General features: G+C 47.0%; 1 protein-coding gene across 1 annotated transcript in view; it reads right to left on the minus strand.

Moving 5' to 3' along the window:
• Positions 1-22,168, minus strand: part of CSMD1 (CUB and Sushi multiple domains 1) — a 1,869,885-nt gene that overhangs the window by 336,967 nt on the left and 1,510,750 nt on the right. Inside the window, 4 exon segments of the mRNA XM_055335505.1 lie at positions 620-736; positions 9,132-9,320; positions 18,012-18,199; positions 19,104-19,242. Of these exon segments, the coding sequence (XP_055191480.1) occupies positions 620-736; positions 9,132-9,320; positions 18,012-18,199; positions 19,104-19,242 (633 nt within the window).

Below are 22,168 nucleotides of genomic sequence, written 5' to 3' on the forward strand. Positions count from 1 at the left end.
TGCTTATGCTCACACTCTCTGGCTCTCAAATAAATAAATAGAATATTTAAATAACGTTATCAGGGCAGCCCGGGTGGCTCAGCCGTTTAGCACCTGCCGTCAGCCCAGGGCGTGACCCCGGGGTCCCGGGATCTAGTCCTACATCGGGATCCCTGCATGGAGCCTGCTTCTCCCTCTGCCTGTGTCTTTGCCCCTCTCTCTCTGTCTCTCATCAATAAATAAATAAAATCTTTAAAAATAAATAAACAGATTAATAAAGTTATCCTAGATTTATCATCATAGAAAAAAAAGTCTAGATAATTTCTTACTCCCTTTGATTTAACTGATATTTGTGTTTTATTTCTTGTGCCTCTTTTCTTTACCATCACACCTACTTTCCAAGCATACATTCACCTGCACGAATACAAGTTATCTGATAGAAAGTAAAACGGAATCTACTTTTACAGTAGCATGAATCACTTTGGGTCATTTTTCTTCTAAGGTAATATGACATCAAAATCCAGATAAATGTGAAGAAATTAGATATCTATTTGTTCACGCGTGGATACTTATTTGCTCTGTTCTCGTGTCCGCACCTCGTTAGTTTTCCTGCACGTGTAAAGTCCATGTCGTATCTTACCTTTTCCATGAGACACCTCGATGGTCCACGTACAGTTTAGAGAGTTGGGGTAAAAATCCGGAAACCCAGGAGAAAGGACTGTCCCGCTTTTCCCGTGGATGTAACCTCCACAAAGGGCTTAAAATAATAAGGAAAAAAAATTAAAAAACAAAATAATAAGGAAAAGGATTACTGTAGTATCAAATTTCCATAATCATTACAACTATAAAATACTTTTAAAGGGGCATTAACTTTGTATAAGGATGGAAAGAGTACCAAAAACCACGTCTATGAGACTAAAACGAAGCTGAAACTTTTTTTACTTGCAATTTCAATGCCCTCGGAAGGTGTTGTAAACAGTAGAAGACCCAGAGGAATAACCCCGAGTCAGGTAGGAACGCCAGGTAAGCTGGGGCAGGGGGGTCGTGTGGCGACGTAATGGGACCGTGGGGTTCCCAGGCATTTCTGTGAGGCCGCCCCTGCACGAGGTTGTGTGACCGCTCGGCTCTCCCCGGGGTGGGTGGGCCTTGCCCAATCAGTTGAAGGCTTGACAGGAACAAAAAAGGCTGAACCGTCCCCAAAGGAGCTGGAGCTCTCCTTGCCTGACGACCCTTGAGCTGAAACACGGGCTCTTTCCGGGCCTGGGCCTGCCAGTCCTCAGACTCGATCTTACGCGGTCGGCTCCCCTCTCCCAGCTTGTGCGGCGCAGGTCCTGGGGCTTGAGAGCCTCCAGCACGAGGGCGGGCAACTCCGTATAACAAACCTGCGCCCCGACCCTCTGCACACACCCACACACGTCCTGCTGGAGCTGTCGGTGTAGACGACACTGACTTAACACGGTTGCAGCGTCAGAAGCAGGGCAGGTTTGCATGTTTTGCAGCTGCTGATCCGGGCAGCTCTTCAGTGGGTTTCAATCCTCATCAACGCAGCCTGGCCGCTTGGTGTGTCTTGGAGACTCAGCTGTGAAGTAGGAGGAAAAGTCACACACGATGTCGAGCAGGAAGTGGAGACGTCGGGGGGCGCAGGTCACACGGGCGGCGGCATCGTCTGTCAAGCACGGCCTGTGTGCACACGCGCATCCCCGCTTCCTTTCTTGGCGGAGGTAAGCGCATCCCTCGGCGGCTCACACCTGGAATAACCTTTCTTATTAATACGCACGTCCTGAACCGTGTCTCCCGAAAGCCGGTTCCGTGAGGAATATTTGCAGAGGACTCAGCTAATTCAGTTGAAAGATGCGATACTTCCCCTCATGCTCCCTCATTTGGGGTTTTAGGGAACGGATGATCTCTTTGCACCGACCGAACCGCAAGAGTCATACAAAAAAAAAAAAAATCAGCAAAACAGAGTGAGTTCTAGGATATTTTAACGACGTAAGATTTTTCACATCTTAAAATTACCCGGACTCTACATCTCATTATGAGAGCGGTGCTATTGCTGTAACATCAGGAATTCACTCATCCGACGGACGCTGCCCTCGGCGCTGGACATTCCGCGCGGACAGACCAAGCTCCTCGTCCTCGCAGAGTCACCGTTCTGGCTGAAGAGGCCATGTGCCCCCAGTCATGAGAAGAGCAGACTGCACGTGATGCTGGAGGGCGATGCACGCCGCCGAGGCCAAGAAACAGGGAAAGAATAGGATGCCTCCGAGCTGCGGTTGGGGCGCGCCTGGGACGGGCGCTTGCGGCCGGGAGGGGCGCCGGATGCCCGCAGGGACCTGCCCAGCGCAGGGCCGCCCGCCAGCAGCGACCTCGCCCAGGTCCCCGAGGAGCAGCGGCACCGCACAGCGTGCTGCTTTTTTCTCCTATTTTTAGGGAAAGGAGTTCGATGCGCGGAGCACAGCCCGGGGCCCTGGCCCGAGCTGGAAAAGGGCAGTCAGTAAGGGAGGAGGCCTGACTTCACTTTTCCTGCCCCCGGGGTCGCTGACCACATTCACACAGACGCGAGCGAGCCCCTCCAAGGAGCCGCGGACACGCCTGCATGCGACATGAGCAACGATCATCCGTGTCCTACCCGTGGGGTCCCTTCTGGGTGCCTATCAAAACCAGGGCAAACTCTCAGGTCTGCTGTCCTTAGGGTCACAGCTCCTCGAATTACACTGTTTATGTCGCCTTCTCTGTGCCGAGGGCCAGAGACACCACCGGGAGGCATCTGGGCGGAGGAGGGGCAGGTGCAGGGTCGCGGTCCCGGGGCCCCTGCTTGGGCCGCCCACCCATCCGGGCCCCGACCTTGTCCGCCTCCTGCGGCACCTGCTGCAGCCCTGCCAGGCCTCCGGTTCCCGGGGCGCCAACGCTGAGCCGCCCGACCACGGCCCCTGCCCCCAGGGTTTATGGGCTGGGGAGAGGCACATGATCTGTGAGGCTCCGGAGCACGACCCGTCCTGGGGAGGGGAGTCGTGGCCCATTCTCAGAACTTGCAGGTGGTGCAGGTGAGGGGGGTCCGGGCGGCTGCTGGGGTCCCTGATGGACACTCGCCCGGCTCCCAGGACGTGGGCCCCCAGGACACATACAGGGACGGGGGCGCGCCGCAGCCGGAGCCCGCAGGCCCCACAGGCAATGTCCCCCTGGCACCTGTCCTCGGCCTCTCCTGCCGGACCCCAGCCACGGGCCTGCGATGCTCCGGGTGCAGGCGGCGGCTCCGCCGCCCCAAAGCCCGGCTCCCACGTTGGCCGCCCGTGTGGCCCCGCGTGCAGGAGAAGCGGGTATTTTGTGCCAGGGGTGACAGCACTGGGGGCGTCGGGGCCAGGAGGCCGCGCTCTCCTGGAGGCCTTCTGGGGTTCCCAGGGCGCCAGCTCCCAGGACGACGCTGACGCTGACTGACCTCAAAGGCACAGGTGAGTCACCCTGCCCCCTCGCCCCTGCTGGACGCAGCCTGCTGGGTGGCCCTGTCTTCATCGAGGCCCTCCTGGCCCTTACGTGCCTCCGTCCTGGAGCTGCGGGTCTCCCCCCGCCCCCTGACTTAACGCTCCGGCCCCGTCCTCCTGCCTCTCCCACGAGCAGGTTAACGGTGGGAGCCCGCAGCATCCTGCCCGAGGCGTTTGTCTTTTCTTTTTCTCCATTTTCCTGGTTTGCTTTAAGCCGCTACTAAAGTCCCGCTTAACGCAAAAACCTAACGGGGTCACATCCTATTTCCGTTTATCCATGGACGCTCCACGTCCTGCGGAGTCACTGATTTTATCCCTTCCCTCATTCATGCATCCGTATTTACTGAAACTTTTGTTCCCCTAAATACATTTTACGTGGAAAAAAATCCCTACCAATAGAAGGGAGGATGGCTGAGAGCTGCTCCGTGAGCGGATCCTGCATTCCAAGCCCTGCCCTGGTCCTCGGCTTTTCCTCACAGGAAGCTCCGGGTCCCGTGGGACGTGGTGCCCCCGGATTTGAATCCCGCCGATGGAATCGGGTCCGTGCTGCAGGACTAGCACGAAGGCCTGTGAACAAGCCGGGACCTTGCGTCCATCCGCAGCGACTGACTTCCTGCCCCCAGTCCTGGGCCTTCCTCTCGACCCCGTCCTTCAAGGCGCATCTCGAAATCTGCCTCCCGAGACTTCCAAGTTTCCAAACTGTAACTACGATCTTTGCCACCTCTCCATTCTCAAGCACTCTTCCTGTGCCCAATAAGACACTATTTCACCGGCTGATTTGAAAAATAAGTAAAAATCAGTCTTTCGGGTCTCTAGGCTGCTAGAGGATAAACTCCTCCACTGTGTGGCTGCCAATATAGTCGTCTTCCAAAGTATGCTTGTGGAAAGGGTCAACAACGAGATATTTATTGAATGGAATATTGACAAGGATTTTTTCCTCATACTTGTCTTTCACCAAATATAAAGGCGACAGTTTACTTGAATGTTCACATGATTTCTTTAAAACTTGAGTTTGCTAATGCATGAATACTAAAAATAAAGAGATGCTACGGAGCTGGGAGAGATACTGATAAAATTTTTTTTGTCATGGTGATATGAAATATTATAATTAATTTGTATTTCTTCTTCCATTCCCATAGCTATGCATTTTTATTTTTATTTTTTTAATTTTTATTTATTTATTTTTTTAGCTATGTATGTTTAGAGGTTATCCTATTGATGTTCGTTTGTCACAATAAAAACCCAGGGGGTTTAAGAGATTGCTTAAGAAAAAAATAAACTAATTAATTAAAAAAAAGAGAGAGATTGCTTAAGATTTGAAAATGCAGCAAAAACAACTCTTATATCAAACTCTAACATCTCCCCATGTTTGCACATTTATTAATAGCCTTTTATCATAAATTCATTATTATCTGAAACAGCGAAGCCAAAGCAAAGCAAACAGCTTATGTTACAAATTCCCCTACAAGTGTTAAATTTCAAACGTGTGTGAATTTTAAGTTGGGACAAGATAAAAGATATAAAATGCATGAATCTAATGTGCTTTATTTTCTATGGAAAATGTCAGACATATGCTGTCGTTCCTATGTCAGTTCCTTGCAGAGAACCGGAGGCCCTTCTCCATCTAACCCCTCGTCATTTCTCCTAGATCATTTCCTCCTGAGCATTTTCCACTCACCCTACTTCACTGACTCCGCGGGAATGTGCGGAACGTGCCGTCATGTCTATGGGCTCCTTCCCGCTCCCTAGGCGCCTCTTCGCAGGTTGGCCACTTTGGGTTATTCTACTCATCGCGGGACTCCCAGCTCAAGGGCTCTATTTGACGTGAGTCCTTCAACTCCTGTCCCCATGACCTTAAAATGAAACTGAGGAGACTGTATTGAATGATGAGGTGGATGTTGAGGCATAGGCCACGACTGGAAAGTTGGGGTCCCCACAAAACTCATGCTGCATCCCTGATGCCCCCCACGATGGTGCCAGGAGGTGGGCCTCTGTGCCGCGAGCAGCTCCTCAGGGCTGATTCCTGCTCTTCTAAACGGGGCCCGCGCAGCGCCCTTGGCCCTTCCACCGTGAGACGACACGCCGTCTGCAGCCTAGAACGGGTCTCACGACAAGTCCATCATGAGGTCCCTCCAACCTCAACGGCCATGATCCGGAACAGTGAGAAGTACGCCTCTGTCGCTCAGAGGCCGCCTAGCCCTGGCACCAGGTCACGGCAGCCCCACGGGCTGCGGCAGACTGCAGAGGGCTGTGGGGAGCCGACCGCAACTGACCACGACTGACCCACGTATCCGGAGAAACGGGTGTTTATAAGGTCAATAATGCTAGTGGCCTGGCGTGATTCCAGGTGCAGCGTCTCCGGGTCCTGGGGCAGGGGCGCGGGGCAATGCAGCGCGCCAAGTCCTGCCTGGCTTTGCCTCGGGACGAGGAGGGCAAGACGTGGACGGAGGAGGCGGCCCCAGCTGTCGGCCTGGGCCAGATACGGGACCATCCCACGAGGGAAGTGGCGGGAGTCGTCCGAGCACCGCTGAATCAGGGGTACAGGCCAGGACCCTGCTCTCTCGGGAGAAGGCTCCGGCTTACAGTGGGAACCCCAGGTCTCAGCCGGGTCAGGGCAGGTCTCCCTCGCTTATGTCAGTTTTCTTTACCAGATCCAGTCCAGTTAACTGGACGGCTGTCGTGTACTTTGCTGTAATGAAGCAGGCGCTTGAGCACCGAGTTCAGATCACCATCAGAGCCCTCAGCCTTTCAGTCTTCCCAGCTCTGCCGGAAAAGTCAGCAGAACTTGAGAGGCCCTGCGCTAGCAGCCGCTCGCCCGAGCCACCCCACACGAGGATGGAAACCAGGGAGCAGCTTCTCTAGGCTCCACTTCCAAACTCCACTCTCAGCTTTAGCCCCCAAATAAAAACACGATATTAAACTTGCACAGTGGCGCCCAGTAAAGTCATGTGTTTGCTTGTCAGGTAACTCTCCCAATAAAATCACTTTTATGATTAACCTGTTGCAAACTTTGGATTAAGTGATTTTATCAATATTTTTGATGTTCAGTTATGCATGAATGACAGCTAAGGACTTGGAGGGATGGACCCTTATCACACTCAGTGTCCCCGTTACAATTATTGCCAATGAAGAATTCTACAAATAAAGTATTTTTGCATACTATTTAGGATACTCTCAGATTTTACAAAATCTTAATGAGTCCAGAAGCTAGTATCCTTCTGACACTGTTTATTTAACCAGGTGGGTAAGTTTTATATATTTTTCTCATTATCAGAGTTCCAATTCCGAAAATAAAACATGATGATAAAAATTCACCTAAGGCCAGAAAAAATGTAGAGATAAAAGTGGAAAGTCTCCGTTTCCCCTCCCTACAGCCTGCCAGTCTCCGCACGGGAGAGTGTTGGGGTCTCCGTGGTAGAAAGACGGTTCTCAGTCATGTTTTACAAAATACTGGGAACGTGCCTATCGCTACATACATGCAAATGCTCACACATGACCCCGCATTGTCCTGTGACTCGGTATCTCTTTGCTCCAAAAAGAGTGCATCCTCTCAAGGTGCAGCCACAGCGCAGAACAGACAGGCAGCTCTGTGATCCCACAGACCTTCCTACTTTTTGGTAAACCCAGCAGGGGAGAGGAATTACTCTGTTTTAGGTGCCTTTCCCGGGTCCCCGTCCCAGCGGACACACCCCAAAGTGCCGACGGACCTCCTGTCTCCCTCTGGACTAGCCCGCGTGTGTTCTCCCCACGGATCCGGTGTCTCGTGTGTGTCGCTGTTCCCCTCTATCCATCTGTACGATAATATGACTTAGAGTCATTTATCGTGTCATTTAGGCTGAGCAATTATCCTCTGCAGGCGGACACTTTACCTCTGGCTTCTTAAATCATAGAACTTCTAATCTGCATCCAGTGAAATCTGTCACTGTTTTCCATTGATTGTGTCCAGATATCCAAGTGGACCAACATCATTTATGAATCAAGTCATCCCTCCTCACGGATCTGGAATAACTTTGACAAATTAGGCTCCTGCACAGGCGCTGGTTTGTTACTGGAATCCCTACACAACATCACCAATCTGAGTGTTTTTGCACCGACTTCATGTTATTTTAATTAAAGGTAATTTGGGGATGCTTTGATCCCAGATAGACTCCTTTCTTATCATTCTGGAAAATATTTATTTCTAATTGAAGGCCCTCATCTTCCAGATCAATTTTAACATGTTATGACTTAATATTCAAAATACAAATTATTTTTAGACTTTATTGAAATTAAAACTCTATTTGTAGAAAATTTGTATATTTAAATTTCATTCCCACCATCTAGAAATGTACTAAGTATTCCCATGTATTAGGATATTATTTTATATTCTATCATGAACTTCGAAATTCTTTTAAGATAAGCCTCAAAAAAAGATAAGCCTGCATTATCTCCTATTAGATGTATTCCTGAAAGTTTTTGTGTATATAGATATTATACTTCTAATATGCCGTATCCTTTGTGGAAATCCACTGATTTAGGTTTATCCTGAATGTAGGCTCTACTAGCACTGCCCAAACCCGAGTGTCCTCTCTTTATAATATTTATAATTCATATCATTTTCTTAAATTATTGCATGAGTCAGCATCTTCCACATAACATGATGAGATGAGCACTGGGTATTATACTCTATGTTGGCAAATTGAATTTATTATTTATTTATTTATTTATTTATTTATTTATTTATTTATTTATTTTTGGCAAGTTGAATTTAAATAAAATATTTAAAAAAGGACCTTCTGCATAATGTAAAGTAATATTTTTGATACTGAGAAAGTTGTTCTGTTCTTGACTTTCATGGGACTTTTTATAACAGTTTGCTATTAAATGTGATGTTTTCTATAGATAAATTAACATTAGGGTTCTCTGTAAGCCATAAATAACAACCACATTATAACATTGTTGAAAAAATATTATTGGGAAAATGTTATTTTTTTCATGGAAACAATTTTATAATATGGTTATATTCATGGTCAAAGGACAAATCCCTTACTTAGTTTGCAAATGGACATGAGTAACATATATGTGTCTCTGGTCATAGTGACTATACGCTGCATAGCGTCAGGTTGAGAGGTACAGTCACGTGATCATCAAGAATGGTGTTTGCTTTGAGACCTCCAAGAGCCGATCTGAGTGGGGCAGGGGGAGTGGCTGATAGAACCAAGAAGCCACTCGGGGATCTCCTGAGAAAGTATTTCCCAGTCCTCCAGGGAGAGCGGTCCACCAGAGGTGGGAGCTCAGACCTCCGGGCAGTTGCTGGATGCTGGGACCTGATTCAGAGGAAAGCCAGGTCTGACGACGTAGAACACACATACTCCGTACCCTGCTTCACGTGCTATTTTCAACGAATGCCAAGTGGAAGAACGTGTGCATAACTAAGCTCTGGAAGTTTCCGTGTTTGGGGACAAAGTTGAAGGCTGGCCCATAGTTTATTTGCGTTGCATTCTAAACAGTGGCCCCACCTCATAGAAAAATATGCTAGGTAAACTTCAAGCATTAGATGGAAATATTTTTAAGGTGTACAACTTTTCATATCCTACTGCTCTGTAAAATACGACATACACCACCCAGAGAGTTTGTCTATTTCCACATCTCTACATTTCCTTATGGTTCCCTGCTTCGTGGACCTCCACCTACCATCACAGCTGGGCAATGCATGGTTCCACTGGTGGTTCCTCTCACAGATAAGGGGCTCATCATCACTGAGTGTGTAGCCTGGGTCACAGCTGAAAGTCACCGTAGACCTGATGCCGAAATTGCTGCCATGCCGATGGCCATTCACAGGGATTCCTGGGTCAAGGCAGGAATCCGACTCTAGAGTCACACCTGCATGCGCAGAAAAAAGTACATTACATATGGAATTCTTCTGGTTTATAGAAAAATTATTTGTCCCATATACATATAAAATATTCTGAGACATTATCCGACCTGGGAATTTATTCAAGTGAATCCAACAATCCTTTAATGTAAAACAAAACAAAACCCAAAAACAAAACCAATACATTTTCACGTATCTGACTGTTTTTCTGTAGAGAGATGTACATTGTTAACTATTTACCAGATGACATGTAATCAGTACAAACTTGAATAATGCCTTGATATGTGAATTTTACTTTTCTCTTAAGAGTCTGAAAACCAATGAATTGTATTAAATGAAGGCTGTATTTTCCTGCTTTTTATCTCTAGCGCTCCACTCACTCTTCTCATTACATTTTATGTTCCAGATGGATTTTGGCACTCACACTTCAACTTTCATAGACATGCACACATGCGCCCAAGTCCGTACACATATAATGCAAGTTAAAACTGCACTGGATTTGATTTTCTAAAATTGCATTCTATACATCCATGCATTTTTTTTTCCAAATTTGCTCTTAAGTCAGCCACTTTCGGGATGGCTACAATTAGCCTATGCTAAAAGATGCTAAAAAGTATAGTACTATAAAAAGTCAAGTAATTATGATCATGTCATTATAAGAGTTTCTTTTCTCTGTCTCTGAGATTTCTCTTTATTTTTAGAATATACATTTGGAGATATAAGGAAAGTCAGAATAGGGGAAGAAGATGTCATGGTGATGTTTATGTATTCAAAGAAATACGTGGATGGAACTGGAGGGTATTATGCTGAGTGAAAGAAGTCAATCGGAGAAGGACAAACATTATATGGTCTCATTCATTTGGGGAATATAAAAATTAGTGAAAGGGAATAAAGGGGAAAGGAGAAAAAATGAGTGGGAAATATCAGGGAGGGAAACAGAACATGAGAGACTCCTAACTCTGGGAAACGAACTAGGGGTGGTGGAAAGGGAGGTGGGCAGGGGGTGACTGGGTGACGGGCCCTGAGGGGGGCACTTGATGGAATGAGCACTGGGTGTTATGCTATATGTTGGCAAATTGAACTCCAATAAAAAATGCATTTAAAAAAACAAAGAAATATAAAAAAGACTTTGCCATAGCTATACACAACTCTCTCAATAAAGCTCAGAACAACCAATTATGACTTGGGCTATTAGTCAAAAATCTGAAATCATTACCAATATTCAGACTGCTTAGTCCCCAAAGATCTTATTTAGATCTCTGGGATAACATTTTTGATCATTGCATAGATTTTACCAAAGTTTGAGTAATGTACCTTACCTCATGCCCTCTCCCATTAAGTCAAATGCAGGATATACAACTAAGGGGTGACTTTTTAAAATAAACATTAAGTGACAATATTTCTTCATTATTATAACCAAAGTGTTTCCATAGGCACCATATCACAAGCAGGACAGCTAAGCCACTACTGGAAAAAAAAAATAGGTAGTGAAGAATGTGCTTTCCCAGAGAAGTCCAGCTCCTAAGAGGTCACATGTAAACCTACTGGGTTTCTTTGCTCAGAGTGTCTTTGTTGTTCATGGTGTGACCCTGAGCTAACGGGACTTCAGGTTACCCTACAAGGAAGGGTCGGCTGAAGACCGAGCTCAACCACGTGGTCAACGATTCCATTAGTGATGCCTCTGTAGTGAAACACCAATAAAGTCTCTGGACACGAATGCTCCATGAGCTTCCTGGGTTAGCAGGACTGTGCATGCTGTCACATGTCGTGGCTAGGAGGAGGTGACACCATTCACGACTCCTTCACAACCAGAATCTGCAGGCAGGAAGCTCTTCTCCAGATTCCGCCTTTGTGTCTCTTCCCCCCACTGGTCTAATTTGGGTCCTGTCCCATAATGAATGTGACCGTGAACTTTCAGTAAGTGCTAAGTCCTTCTATCCAATTATTGGAACTGAGGTCATTTAGGGAAACACCCTGAACTGGCAGTTGGTTTCATGGTTTGCAAAATAAGCAGATGTTGCCCTTTGCAAATCTGTGTGCTTATCTTCAGAGTCTGGTTATCTTCAGAGTCTGGTAAAAAATGGAAGACTCTATCACAGTGAAGGTTTCCAAAGGAAAAAAAAATAAATAAAACAATGAAGAGAAAAAGCAATATGAAAAAAAATATATATATATATCACCATTTTTTCCCAAGAATTTTTTCTTTTTTTTTTAAAGTTTATTTTTTTTAATTTTTATTTATTTATGATAGTTCCACGAGAGAGAGAGAGGAGAGGCGAGAGAGAGAGCGAGCAGGCAGAGGGAGAAGCAGGCTCCATGCACCGGGAGCCCGATGTGGGATTCGATCCCAGGTCTCCAGGATCGCGCCCTGGGCCAAAGGCAGGCACCAAACCGCTGCGCCACCCAGGGATCCCCCAAGAATTTTTTCTTAAACACTTCAGCTAATTTCCTAAAAAAAAAAAAAAAAAAAAAAAAAAAAAAAAAAAAAAGATGTGCCTATTGCCTAGAGACCAGGATGTAACTGTCATGACTTCTTGCCAAGTGTGGAGGCAAATATAGGCACGCTTTCCATTCCTGCACGAGGTCGGATCTGCCACAAGGAAGGTGGGCATCATTAGTCCCCAAACCCATCACCCGTCTGCAGCTCTCTGTTTCTTCCTCCACACACATTCATATCCAGGCAATGTTTGTGACCTCTCCCATGACACTTTAGAGATTACGTATAGTGCACACCCTGCACAGGATGTGTACATGCTGCTGGCTGATAGATTTTGTAGTGACAAGAGTAACACAAGAATGCCCTCCAAGGAAGCTTTGCCTAAGAAATGGAGTGGTTCCCAGGTGCCTGACAAACCAGCTAAGTATTTTGTTCTACTTTGTCAAATGGTTTCCAATGGTCACTAAACAACAATCTACTTACTGCAGCAGACAAAAATGATAAGAATTATCATTTTAGGCGATGTGAGAATAATATATTAATGAATAACATTCATAACAAAATTTGTAAATTGTAAGTAAACTTTTCCCCACAAAAAATTTGTAGGGAAGGAAAAAAAATCAGAAGAAACCAAAGCATAGAAAACACAAATGTGCATAAATAAGTAAATAAATAAATAAATAAATAAATAAATAAAACACAAATGTGGTATTTCTTACATGTAAAAGTGAACTAAAAGGTAAATATGTTGTTGAAGCCATAAAATTATTCCATTATTTATTCATTCATCCATTCGTTCGTTCATCTATTTTTACAAAATAATGGACAAAAACATGAGGTTGTGAAGTGTGCAGTCATTGCCCTTTGCATTAAAATGCATCTGAATGGATATACAGGCAGGATGACTGTCGAGTGGTAGGATTAGAAGTGAGTTGTTGGCCAATTCACCTGAAACACACCATATGCAGGGAGAACACAGCACAACGTAGGCCGTGTGGCCCAATAGGACGAGACCCTTCCAATGACAAGCGACTCTGTGAGGACAGGAAGCCACTGTACTTTGAAGGAGGAATGTTCTAGAGCATGGTTTTGAGCGTTTTCTGCATCCAGCTCTCACAATACAAAGACATACTGGCATCGGTAGATTTTGTTGAGACTCTGAATACTAGTTGATCCTGTCCCAACTGTTTCCTCCTTGAAACTTAAGGCAACGATGCACGTTTTGACACGGGTGACATAAATACGCTCCTTGTCCCCTGGCCTGTCACATGAGTGATGGAACAAATCTGTCCATGAATCAAAGAAGTTGATGACTTTGAAGCTATCCATGTGCAGATTGTATTGACATATGTTGATAGAAGTAAAATTCTGCTTACCTCTCTGTTTTTATACAAGTTCTAGTCCAAGGAGGGGATGGATATTCTGAGTATCTCGCAAAGGTGGGTTTGAAATAACAGTGACAATCCCATTTTACAGAGGAGGAAATAAGCCAAGAAATTAACTCAACTGGTCATGCTAAATTATTCACAGATCCACATCTAAGCCTTAGTCTGCTTTCTCCCTCTCCTTCTTCTTATTTAGGATTTTATTCATTTATCTGAGAGAGTGTACATGAGGCAGGAGAGGGGCAGAGGGACACGGAGAAGCTGAGCAGGGACGAGGGACTGGATCCCAGGACCCTGAGATCATGACCTGAGCTGAAGGCAGATGCTCAACCTACTTGGCCACCAAGCGCCCCTCTCCCTGGTCTTCTGCGTCTGTACACCTGTGACCACAACGTGTCCAATTTTCCATCTGCATGGCACCTCTATCCATTACATCCCGCTCAGTTTTTCATTCTGATCTTAATAAAAGTCATTAAATTTCAGAAACTAATCTGCACACACACACACACACACACACACCCTGGAAAACATACTTCTTTGCCTTTCACAATTTTAAGAAATTGCACAATGTATAAATTATATAGATAGACATGAGGCGAGGTCTGCTTGTTGTTTGAAATATTTTTTAAAACATTCTTCTGAAAGTATTTCCAAAAAATGCCCTAAAATTAAATGGAAAGCACCCATTACCTGAGACATCCATTAATTTTCCAGTTTCCTATAACATCACGCTTCTTAAAGGGGTGGCTCAAAGCCCTACAAACAGACACAGCGAGGATGCGATTATTCTGTGGGGGCTGCTACAGTGACTATGATGGAGAAGGGCTGCATCACATTCCTCATGAAGTAATAAAAGGACAGACTGGAGTTGGACACTGTACTTACAAGATCTGTGATTGCTGAGACTGAGCACACAGAGCCCAACCACAACTCTAGGTAAGCTCTTAGGAAAACCTTGAAGAAACGACTTCAGTCCTGCCTTACGACTCAAAAAAGAGTGGAAATTAGTGCTGTTTATGGTAGCTCCCAGTACCTTATGGCAGCTCTGCACAACAACGTCAGCCTTGAATAGAGTGCGGCTGTTTCTGCAAAGCTGTATGTTAGGGCATCTAGTGGGATCGTGAATAACTTTTTTTCTTAAGTTGTTTTTTTTTTTTTAAAGTTACCAAGGAAGTTTTTTAAAAGTTACCAAGGAAGGTTTATGGTGTCAAAAATTTATGACAAAATAAGAAAGGGGGATGAGACATATTATTCATTATAAAAGGCATAAATAATTTGATATAAATCATCTGGGTCACAGGGAGCCTACTTTTTAAAAAAAGTGTTGGATGCGCAACTGCGATTGTTCTCCCCGCATCCATCCTGGCTTCTGAACACACCTCTGCAAAGCCTACTGGAGGGTCAGGACTTCATGGGGTGGGAAATGTGTCTGCCTCTGGTTTCTCCTCCTGCTGTTCAGTCTGCAGCACTAACTGCTCTTCATTCTTCCATATGCAGGTGCCCCTGGCCCACCTCCCTGCCCATCTGCCTGGAGGACGTGGCTCTACCTGGCCCTCCCATGTGGGCCCTGCCATCCACCTTCCTCTGTGATCCCCGCCGTCCTCCTCCCTCTGTGGGCCCTGCCGTCCTCCTCCTCATCTGGGGCCTCCTCTCCCCCTGGCCAACCGAGCTGAGTCTGGCCCCACTGTCCCCTCCAGTCACCCCCCTGCACACCCACCAGGTGTCCCCAGCTCTGAGCTGCCCCAAGGGGCCTCCACTCCCATCGGGCCCCAGGGGAGCACCAATGCTGGTGACGTGCCCCTTCAGGATGGTTTCCCACCAGGGATCCCTGTCTGGCTTGGTTCCAGGGCTCCTGAGGGTCCTCGGCCTCCCTGCAGCCACAGGAGCAGCAGCAGCAACACCTGGTGCGCAGTGGCAGGTGGCAGGCATGCTCGGGCCAGCCCACAGACTTGGGTCGCAGCCCCAGTACCTTCCCGTCTCACCTCCTGACACCTAAGCCGTGTCCCCCATCTCATCTGGTTTTGCACATGTCCTTGTTTCTCCCCCAAAGCAGTGTAACTGATTAATAATTGCGACGATAACCAGTCAAGCTTCAATGTGCTACCAGGCAATATTTTCCTAATATACTTTCCGCCCTTCCCTTCAGAGGCCTTCACAAGCATGCTGGGGGCTCCTCAAAGGACCACTCGGGGTTCCCCGGGCAGAAGGCGGTATGGGGTTTAGATCCCTGCCCCTTCTTTTTTCTTTAAGATTTTATGTGAGAGACACAGAGAGAGACAGAGACCCAGGCGGAGGGAGCAGCAGGCCCGATCCCGGGACCCCGGGGCACACCCTGGGCTGAAGGCAGGTGCTCCAGTGCTGAGCCCCAATGGCGCCCGCCCCGTGTCCCCTCTAGGCACCTTGGCAGCGGGATGCCATGGGGACCTGACCCACCTTAGCCAGCAGCCAGGGCCCTCCTATCCCGTGACTACAGAGCTCGCAGCATGCTCCCCTTTTCAATCAGGAAGGGGAGGATCCTAGACCCCAAGGGATCACAAGTGTCAGACACCCACAGTTACCACTGCTCTGCTAATGGGGCCATCTGGGTGATTACTTTCATCTTCTCCTACTGATCCCTCAACAGAAGGAAGCAAAGGCAGGTCACGGCAGGCCACACGCACACGCCCCCAAGGCTCAGGCCTACTGTCAAACACAGGGACATGGAAACAATCCTCAGACCGCGTGGCCATGCTTTGAAGATCACAAAACTCCTGTTATAACTATGTGCATACAACGTCCTGTTAGTAAGGATGACAAGGCAAGTGGGAAACTGTGGCCTTTCTATCATTCTTTGAATTCCAGAGAGAATGAGGAAGAATGACCCATTTCTTTAAACGAGCTAGGTGAGTAAATGCAATCAGTCTCTAGGACCTGCATTTAGGCTTTAGGACACATTTCTTTAAAGGACACTAAAAAAAAAAAAAAAAAAGATAAAAATAGGCAAAACAATGTACACTATACAGATGAGAGACAGGAAAGGAAAGAATGTCAAACTTCTCATATTTTTAGGATCGGAAAATATGGGTTCTCTTAAGCTGCGTCTGACTGTGTATTCAAAGGCCCAGCAGTTCCAGACTGAAGAGATGGGGGTGAGACACTACAGACACTACAGCGCTTTGGGCGTCCTGCTTAGATTTGCAAATCCGGATAGTTATCATGTGCTCGTCTCTTTAGTCCAAAGAAAAGTCAGGACTTGAAGGGCAGTTAAAAAGGACTGAAATAGGAAACTTCCTGGTTCTCTAATTCTACCCTGAGTTTAAAAAATACGTTCCTTTGAAATAAATGCCGCACGTCTACAAAGTGAAACTAACCGAATTCAATTTGAACTTCGTGAATCATGAGTAGTCAGTTTCCTTGATATGAAAACAAGTGTAACATGACCTGTTTTTTTTCAAGACGCACACGTAGCCTTGCACACATGTGTTTGCATGTGCCTGTTTGCATGTAAGCCCACACATGAGCAGGTGAAACAGAAATATCTGTTAACAGGTTATTAATCTGAGTGGCTGAGTGGGGTCTGCACCACAATGGACAAGAGTAGCCAGAGGCGATGTTTGGACTGGAAGGAGAGAAAAAGAAAAAAAAAGATGATTAAACATCCAGCATATTAGTTCTGACCCCATTCATGAGGATCTGTAAAATTGTATTGTGGGTATAGGTAAATAAATAGATATAAATTAAAAATGTGTATATATATGTGTGTGTGTGTTTAAATAATATTAAATATTAATAATAATATTTAGTATTAGGATTAGTATTTAGTACTAATAGCATTAATATACTAATACTAATAATATTAAAACTTCATTTTGTTTGTTTTGGGGTAAGACTGTGAAGAACAACCATAAAAATCTTGAAAAATAGGGTTTTATTCCCTGAGACCTGGTGTGAGCCTGGATCCATCCATCCTCTTAATTTTACTCTGAAAGTGAAGCGTTTTGAAACAGAGGAAATAATGTCTGGGTGGCGGGTGTCACAACGCTGTCCCAGGGCGGCCCCGTCACCTGTACTGCAGAAGGATGGCTGCAGATGTATAACCGTGAAGTACCGTAGTGACCTGATCTCCTGACTTCAGAGGCTAAGGCCAAGACTGAAGTTTGTATTTATGGAGACAGAACGGGGACCCCTGTGACCCGAGGGCCAGATTCCCTGCATGGTCGGAGCTCAGCTATTGTTCCCGTGTTTCCAGCTGTCACTTGCACTCTCCTTCGCACTTGTTAAGGGACACAGCTGCGTGTCATTCGGTGAGGTGCAGCTGCGCCTTGACTCCTTCTCTGGTCTGGGTCCCATGTCCTCTCCCTGGGGACACGTGCTCCCTGGAACAGCAGACAAGCACCGCGATGGCCCTAACCATATTTCTCCAGCAAGAAATAGATGGATAGGGATGCCCGGGTGGCTCAGCGGTTGAGCGCCTGCCCCTGGCTCAGGGCGTGATCCTGGGGTCCCGGGATCGAGTCCCCCATCAGGCTCCCTGCATGGAGCTTGCTTCTCCCTCTGCCTGGGTCTCTGCCTCTCTGTGTGTCTCATGAATAAATAAATAAATAAAATCTTTTAAAAAGAAAGAAAGAAAAGAAAAGGCGATGGATCTTTCCCCGTGGCCACCATTCAGGAGCCAGCACGCGGCGATGGCCTCATGGCCAGGAGATGTATTTCTAACGGTAGAAATTTGTTGTCACATCGTGTAGAGAAGGAACCTACTGTTGAATCATTAAATTCTACAATAAACGAAGAGGTACGTTTGGGGAGTGTTAAGTAAGCCCCCACCAGGTGCCATGGGTTGGAGAGGACACCGCGTGGCTCGTGGGCACGGGCTGGGGCCGCGGGCCTGGGCGACTTACTCTCGTAGTGGATGAGGAAGCCGACGCTGGAGCGGCTGTTGTCGGTGGTGAACAGCAGGTACATGAAGTGGCCCGTGCTGATGAGGAACTGTGGCGCCTGCGTGCCGTGGTACTCCCCGATGAGCGGCGACGAGCTGGCCGGGCCGTCGCGGACCTCCAGGGTGTCGTAGTTGACCTCGGTCTGAAACCTGCGGAGGCCCGGCCCGGTCAGAAAGGCTCAGCGGCGCCAACAGCCCGGCCTCCCCCCTGCTTCCGCTCATCTGCTGCCCCCCACCCCCCACGGGTAGCGCCGGGAATCAGGGATTTGGACCCACATGGACTTAAGAAACACCATGAAACTGGGCACATAGGACGTGGAAGCCCGGAGCAGTTTTCTAGGAGAGACAGTACGCCCTGCGCCCTCCAGTGCGCTGAGGGCTCAGCCGTGTAACACCCCCGGGGCCAAAACGTGGCAGTCCTTAGCTCCCAGATAATAGTGATTAAAAAAAAAAATCGTGAGCTAGATGAGTGTTGGAGACGTGAAGAAAAGATAGAAGGAAGGTGGGAAGGAAAAGAAAGAAACAAAAGAGCTCAATTAAGAAACACTGATTAGTGGACAATTATGAGGCTCGTTCAACTGTTCCGTGAGCCGCGGTTGCGCACGGCTGTGGACGCCTTGAGATGCGCACACGGAGAGGAACGGTCGCTCAAAGCGAGACAGTAATTCAAAATACATGGGGAGACTTTAAATACTTTTCTGGGGAAAATTTTTTTTTCTGTGCCTTTTTAAGCGGCGTAGATGGTTTCTGGACACTAGAAGCAGAGGGTAGGTTAGGCCCAGGTCCAAACCCCAGAGCTGGACACAGCCCAGAGTCACGGGCGCTGAGGAATGATGGTCTGGGACCGTTGCGCCCCGGCACCGGCTGTGGCCTTGGATGGCGAAGCTCGAGGACAAAGGCCACCACGCAGACGCCTATTCCGCTCCGTGAGCTCCTCTGGCAGAACCAACCCAAACGGTTGCGTTTCTAAGTTTCAGGATCCGTTTTGGTGACACCCCCAGACACACATCGGGTGTGAGGCCCACGTTCAGGAAGACAAGGGTTTTTTTCTTACCTGTCGAAAGTTATTTTGATGGAGTGTCCCGGTTTTGCTTCGATGATCCATTCACAATTTAAAGAATCTTTGTAATACCCGGGCCACCCGGGGGGCAGGATGAGTCCACTGGCGGCTGTCAGGTGTCCACCGCACGGGGCTGAAAGAGAGCGCGGCGGTCAGCGGGCCCCAGCCCCGTGGGGACAGCTCGGCCACCACGGGCCGTCCACCTCCAGGGTTCCCGCCGGGCGAACCCCACGTCAACTGCACCCACGGAAGCGGAGCACGTCCGGCCCGCAGCCGGGCAGTTGGCATCCACCCGCGGCCAGGTGCCCGTGGTCTGAAAGCCTCACGCATGAGAGGGCCAGAAACGGCTTCCGCGGACCGTCACATGCAGTCGTCGCGACAAATTCAGGAGGAACCTCCGATTGAGAGTCCTGTTTTATAGGTACTTGTAACTCCTCGAGTATCTCTGGGCCAGCAGACAAAATCACTTTGCAGGCAAAACAGAAATACCGTGTGTGTGAGACACAGATGCAATATTTTAATGACGTGTCTTGAGCTTATCCCGTTTACGTTACATTTGTTTTACTAAAATGACTTGCCCCCAACATCATACTAGCTCATTAGTGAATGTTATGGAACAAAGCAAAGTTTTCAGACTGGATAGACACGGGGTTAACCCGCATCCGGCCTCACCAATGCCCCAGGATCGTAAAGGGGAGTTTCCGGGGAGGTATGCACGTGCCACTCGGGAAAAATGGGTTTTGCACGTTTGTATACCCTATAGGAGTCCTACAATAATAACATATATTGAACATGTTTCTGTCCAGCCCCCTTTTTTTTTTCAGATTTTTCTTTGCAAAGTCCTTTGCCGTCTTTGCCATCAAATTTGTAAATCAACAAATATCCAAAAATGTAATGTCCCCAGTTAAAAAAAATAAATATATTCTTGGAAAAATATGGCTTTCATGGAAAATTGCCGATGAATTAAAATGTTGAAAAACTGTGCTGCATCTCAACCCAGGTTTTGAGGCTGGAGAAAACCATCTGAGGAGGGATCTGTAAGGCACCCCTGGTGGCTGACGTACAGGGGAACCGTAAGGAAGAAGGAGCATCACCTGCGGGAAGCGTCAGCTCCACTGGCTCTGAGCTGGCCTGACCCCGACCCCGACCCCGACTTTGTCAAGCCCTGGGGGACAAGAAAGCAGCCGTGTCTGGAGTGGATTCCTGCCCGTCGGGGCCCCCCCCGGCCCACGGGGGACTCGTGGCCGAGCTGCCCCACAGCTGTGTCTGCAGCTGGGACCCAGGGGTGCCGTGCCACCTCCGGCTGCGTCAGGTAAGTGGGGTCAGCCCAGCCCTGCACCCCCCAGGAGCGTCCCCGTGCACCTCTGTGCGGCTTGGGGCTTTCAGTGTTCAATCTTCAAACTGTTTTCTCTTTTTCTTTCTTTTTTTTTTTTTTTTAAATATCTCTTTAGGTATTTTGTTTATTGACATTTTGCACTTTTTACTTGAGTCATTTTGAGTAATTTATGTTTTATTAGGAATCCACCAATTTCATGGAACGTGAACATTGGCTGCCCTAGGCTCGACGATGTATTCTGCTGCCCCTGTTTTCCCCCAAAGTTAACTTGTATTTTTAGTGACAATGAGCCGTACTGAAACCCATGGGCAGGCCAGAGGCAGAACAAATAAACAGACATAAATCTCTCACCCCGAGGCCAATTTATACCCACGATGTGCTGCATCCAGTAAATTCTGCTACAATAAATAAACATGATTTTTTTAGGAAATTGCTTTATTGTGAGTCTTTCGCTCTTTTTATTTTTTTTAGCCTTTCGCTCTTTATGTGAAGTTATTATTAGTAAGAACGACTTATTGTTTTATTATTATGTTGAATTATTATTTTTGTAGTCATGTTTTCTTCTATTTTGCTAAATTCCTAAAATTGTCTTGTCTCCTAATTCTCTGATCAGACTCGTAGAAGCTTTGTCTATTTTTTTGATAAAAGCAAAGAATCCACACTTACAAAAAAAAATTAAAAAAAAAAGAATCCACACTTACATTCTTTCAAATATTTGATTTTTATGAATGTCCATTCCAATTTTTTTCTAACGTGTTAAGATCAAAAATAAGTTCCTTTGCTTTTTTGTCTTTTTTGTGCAATACTGGGGCATCTGTGTCCTAGCCCAGGCTCCTTGTCTCACGTTATCATAATAGGAAGGTTTCCCATTGACACGGTTTCTGGGCAGCATATGCCGTGCGGCCTGAGGCTTTCCCACACAGTTTCCTTAGAGTATTTGCAGTTTTATCGGTATCACACGTTTCCACCGTAACCAGTGTATGAGCAGCTTGTGTGGCCTAGACCTCATGATCAATTATAGAACTGATTATGACAAGTGATACTTGAGCAGAACAATAAATGAGCATATTCTCTAAGGAACTTGAGGTTCCTTCCATGTCTTTCAACTAAATGAGTTTGTGCTACTGAATCTTTCATTTCCCATCTGATTTTTTTTTTTTTTTTTTTTTTTACCAACTAGATCCACTTGATTCTGAAAGTCGCATTTCTACTTCTCTTCAGCAAGGACGCTGATTGGGGTATCGGCTTAGTTGTATCATCAGGGTACCTGCGTACGCTCTCTGAGATTCACTGGGACCCACGACTGGGTTTCTCACTATGAGTAAATTAAAAAAGAAAATCTCTCTCACCATTAACTAGTCCTCTGTGTGAACAGCCCGCGGCTGAGTTCTGATTGAACTTCTCTGAAGGTCTCATCCCAATAATGAGAGAATGGTCCGTTCACATTTAGCAGGATTCTTTCTCTTTCCATCTGACTTTATCGGGAACATCACTGCCCGAGGAGAGCCCCGTCCATCTCCCCTGGCTGCCAAGGAGCGTCCTTGCCCTACAGCTTGTAGCAGGCCTGTATAAGGCCTTTTATAGCGAAGCACGCCCACGGCAGGGAGAATCATGGCCAGGAGAGAGCAGACCCTAGGAAGCACTGACTTGTCTTTTTTTTTTTTTTTTCTTCTTTCCTGTGAAATTATTCCTGCTTCACAGCCAATGGTGACCTGCTTGAGTG

Source organism: Nyctereutes procyonoides, unplaced genomic scaffold (assembly GCF_905146905.1).
Source record: "Nyctereutes procyonoides isolate TBG_1078 unplaced genomic scaffold, NYPRO_anot_genome, whole genome shotgun sequence".
Taxonomy (NCBI): domain Eukaryota; kingdom Metazoa; phylum Chordata; class Mammalia; order Carnivora; family Canidae; genus Nyctereutes; species Nyctereutes procyonoides.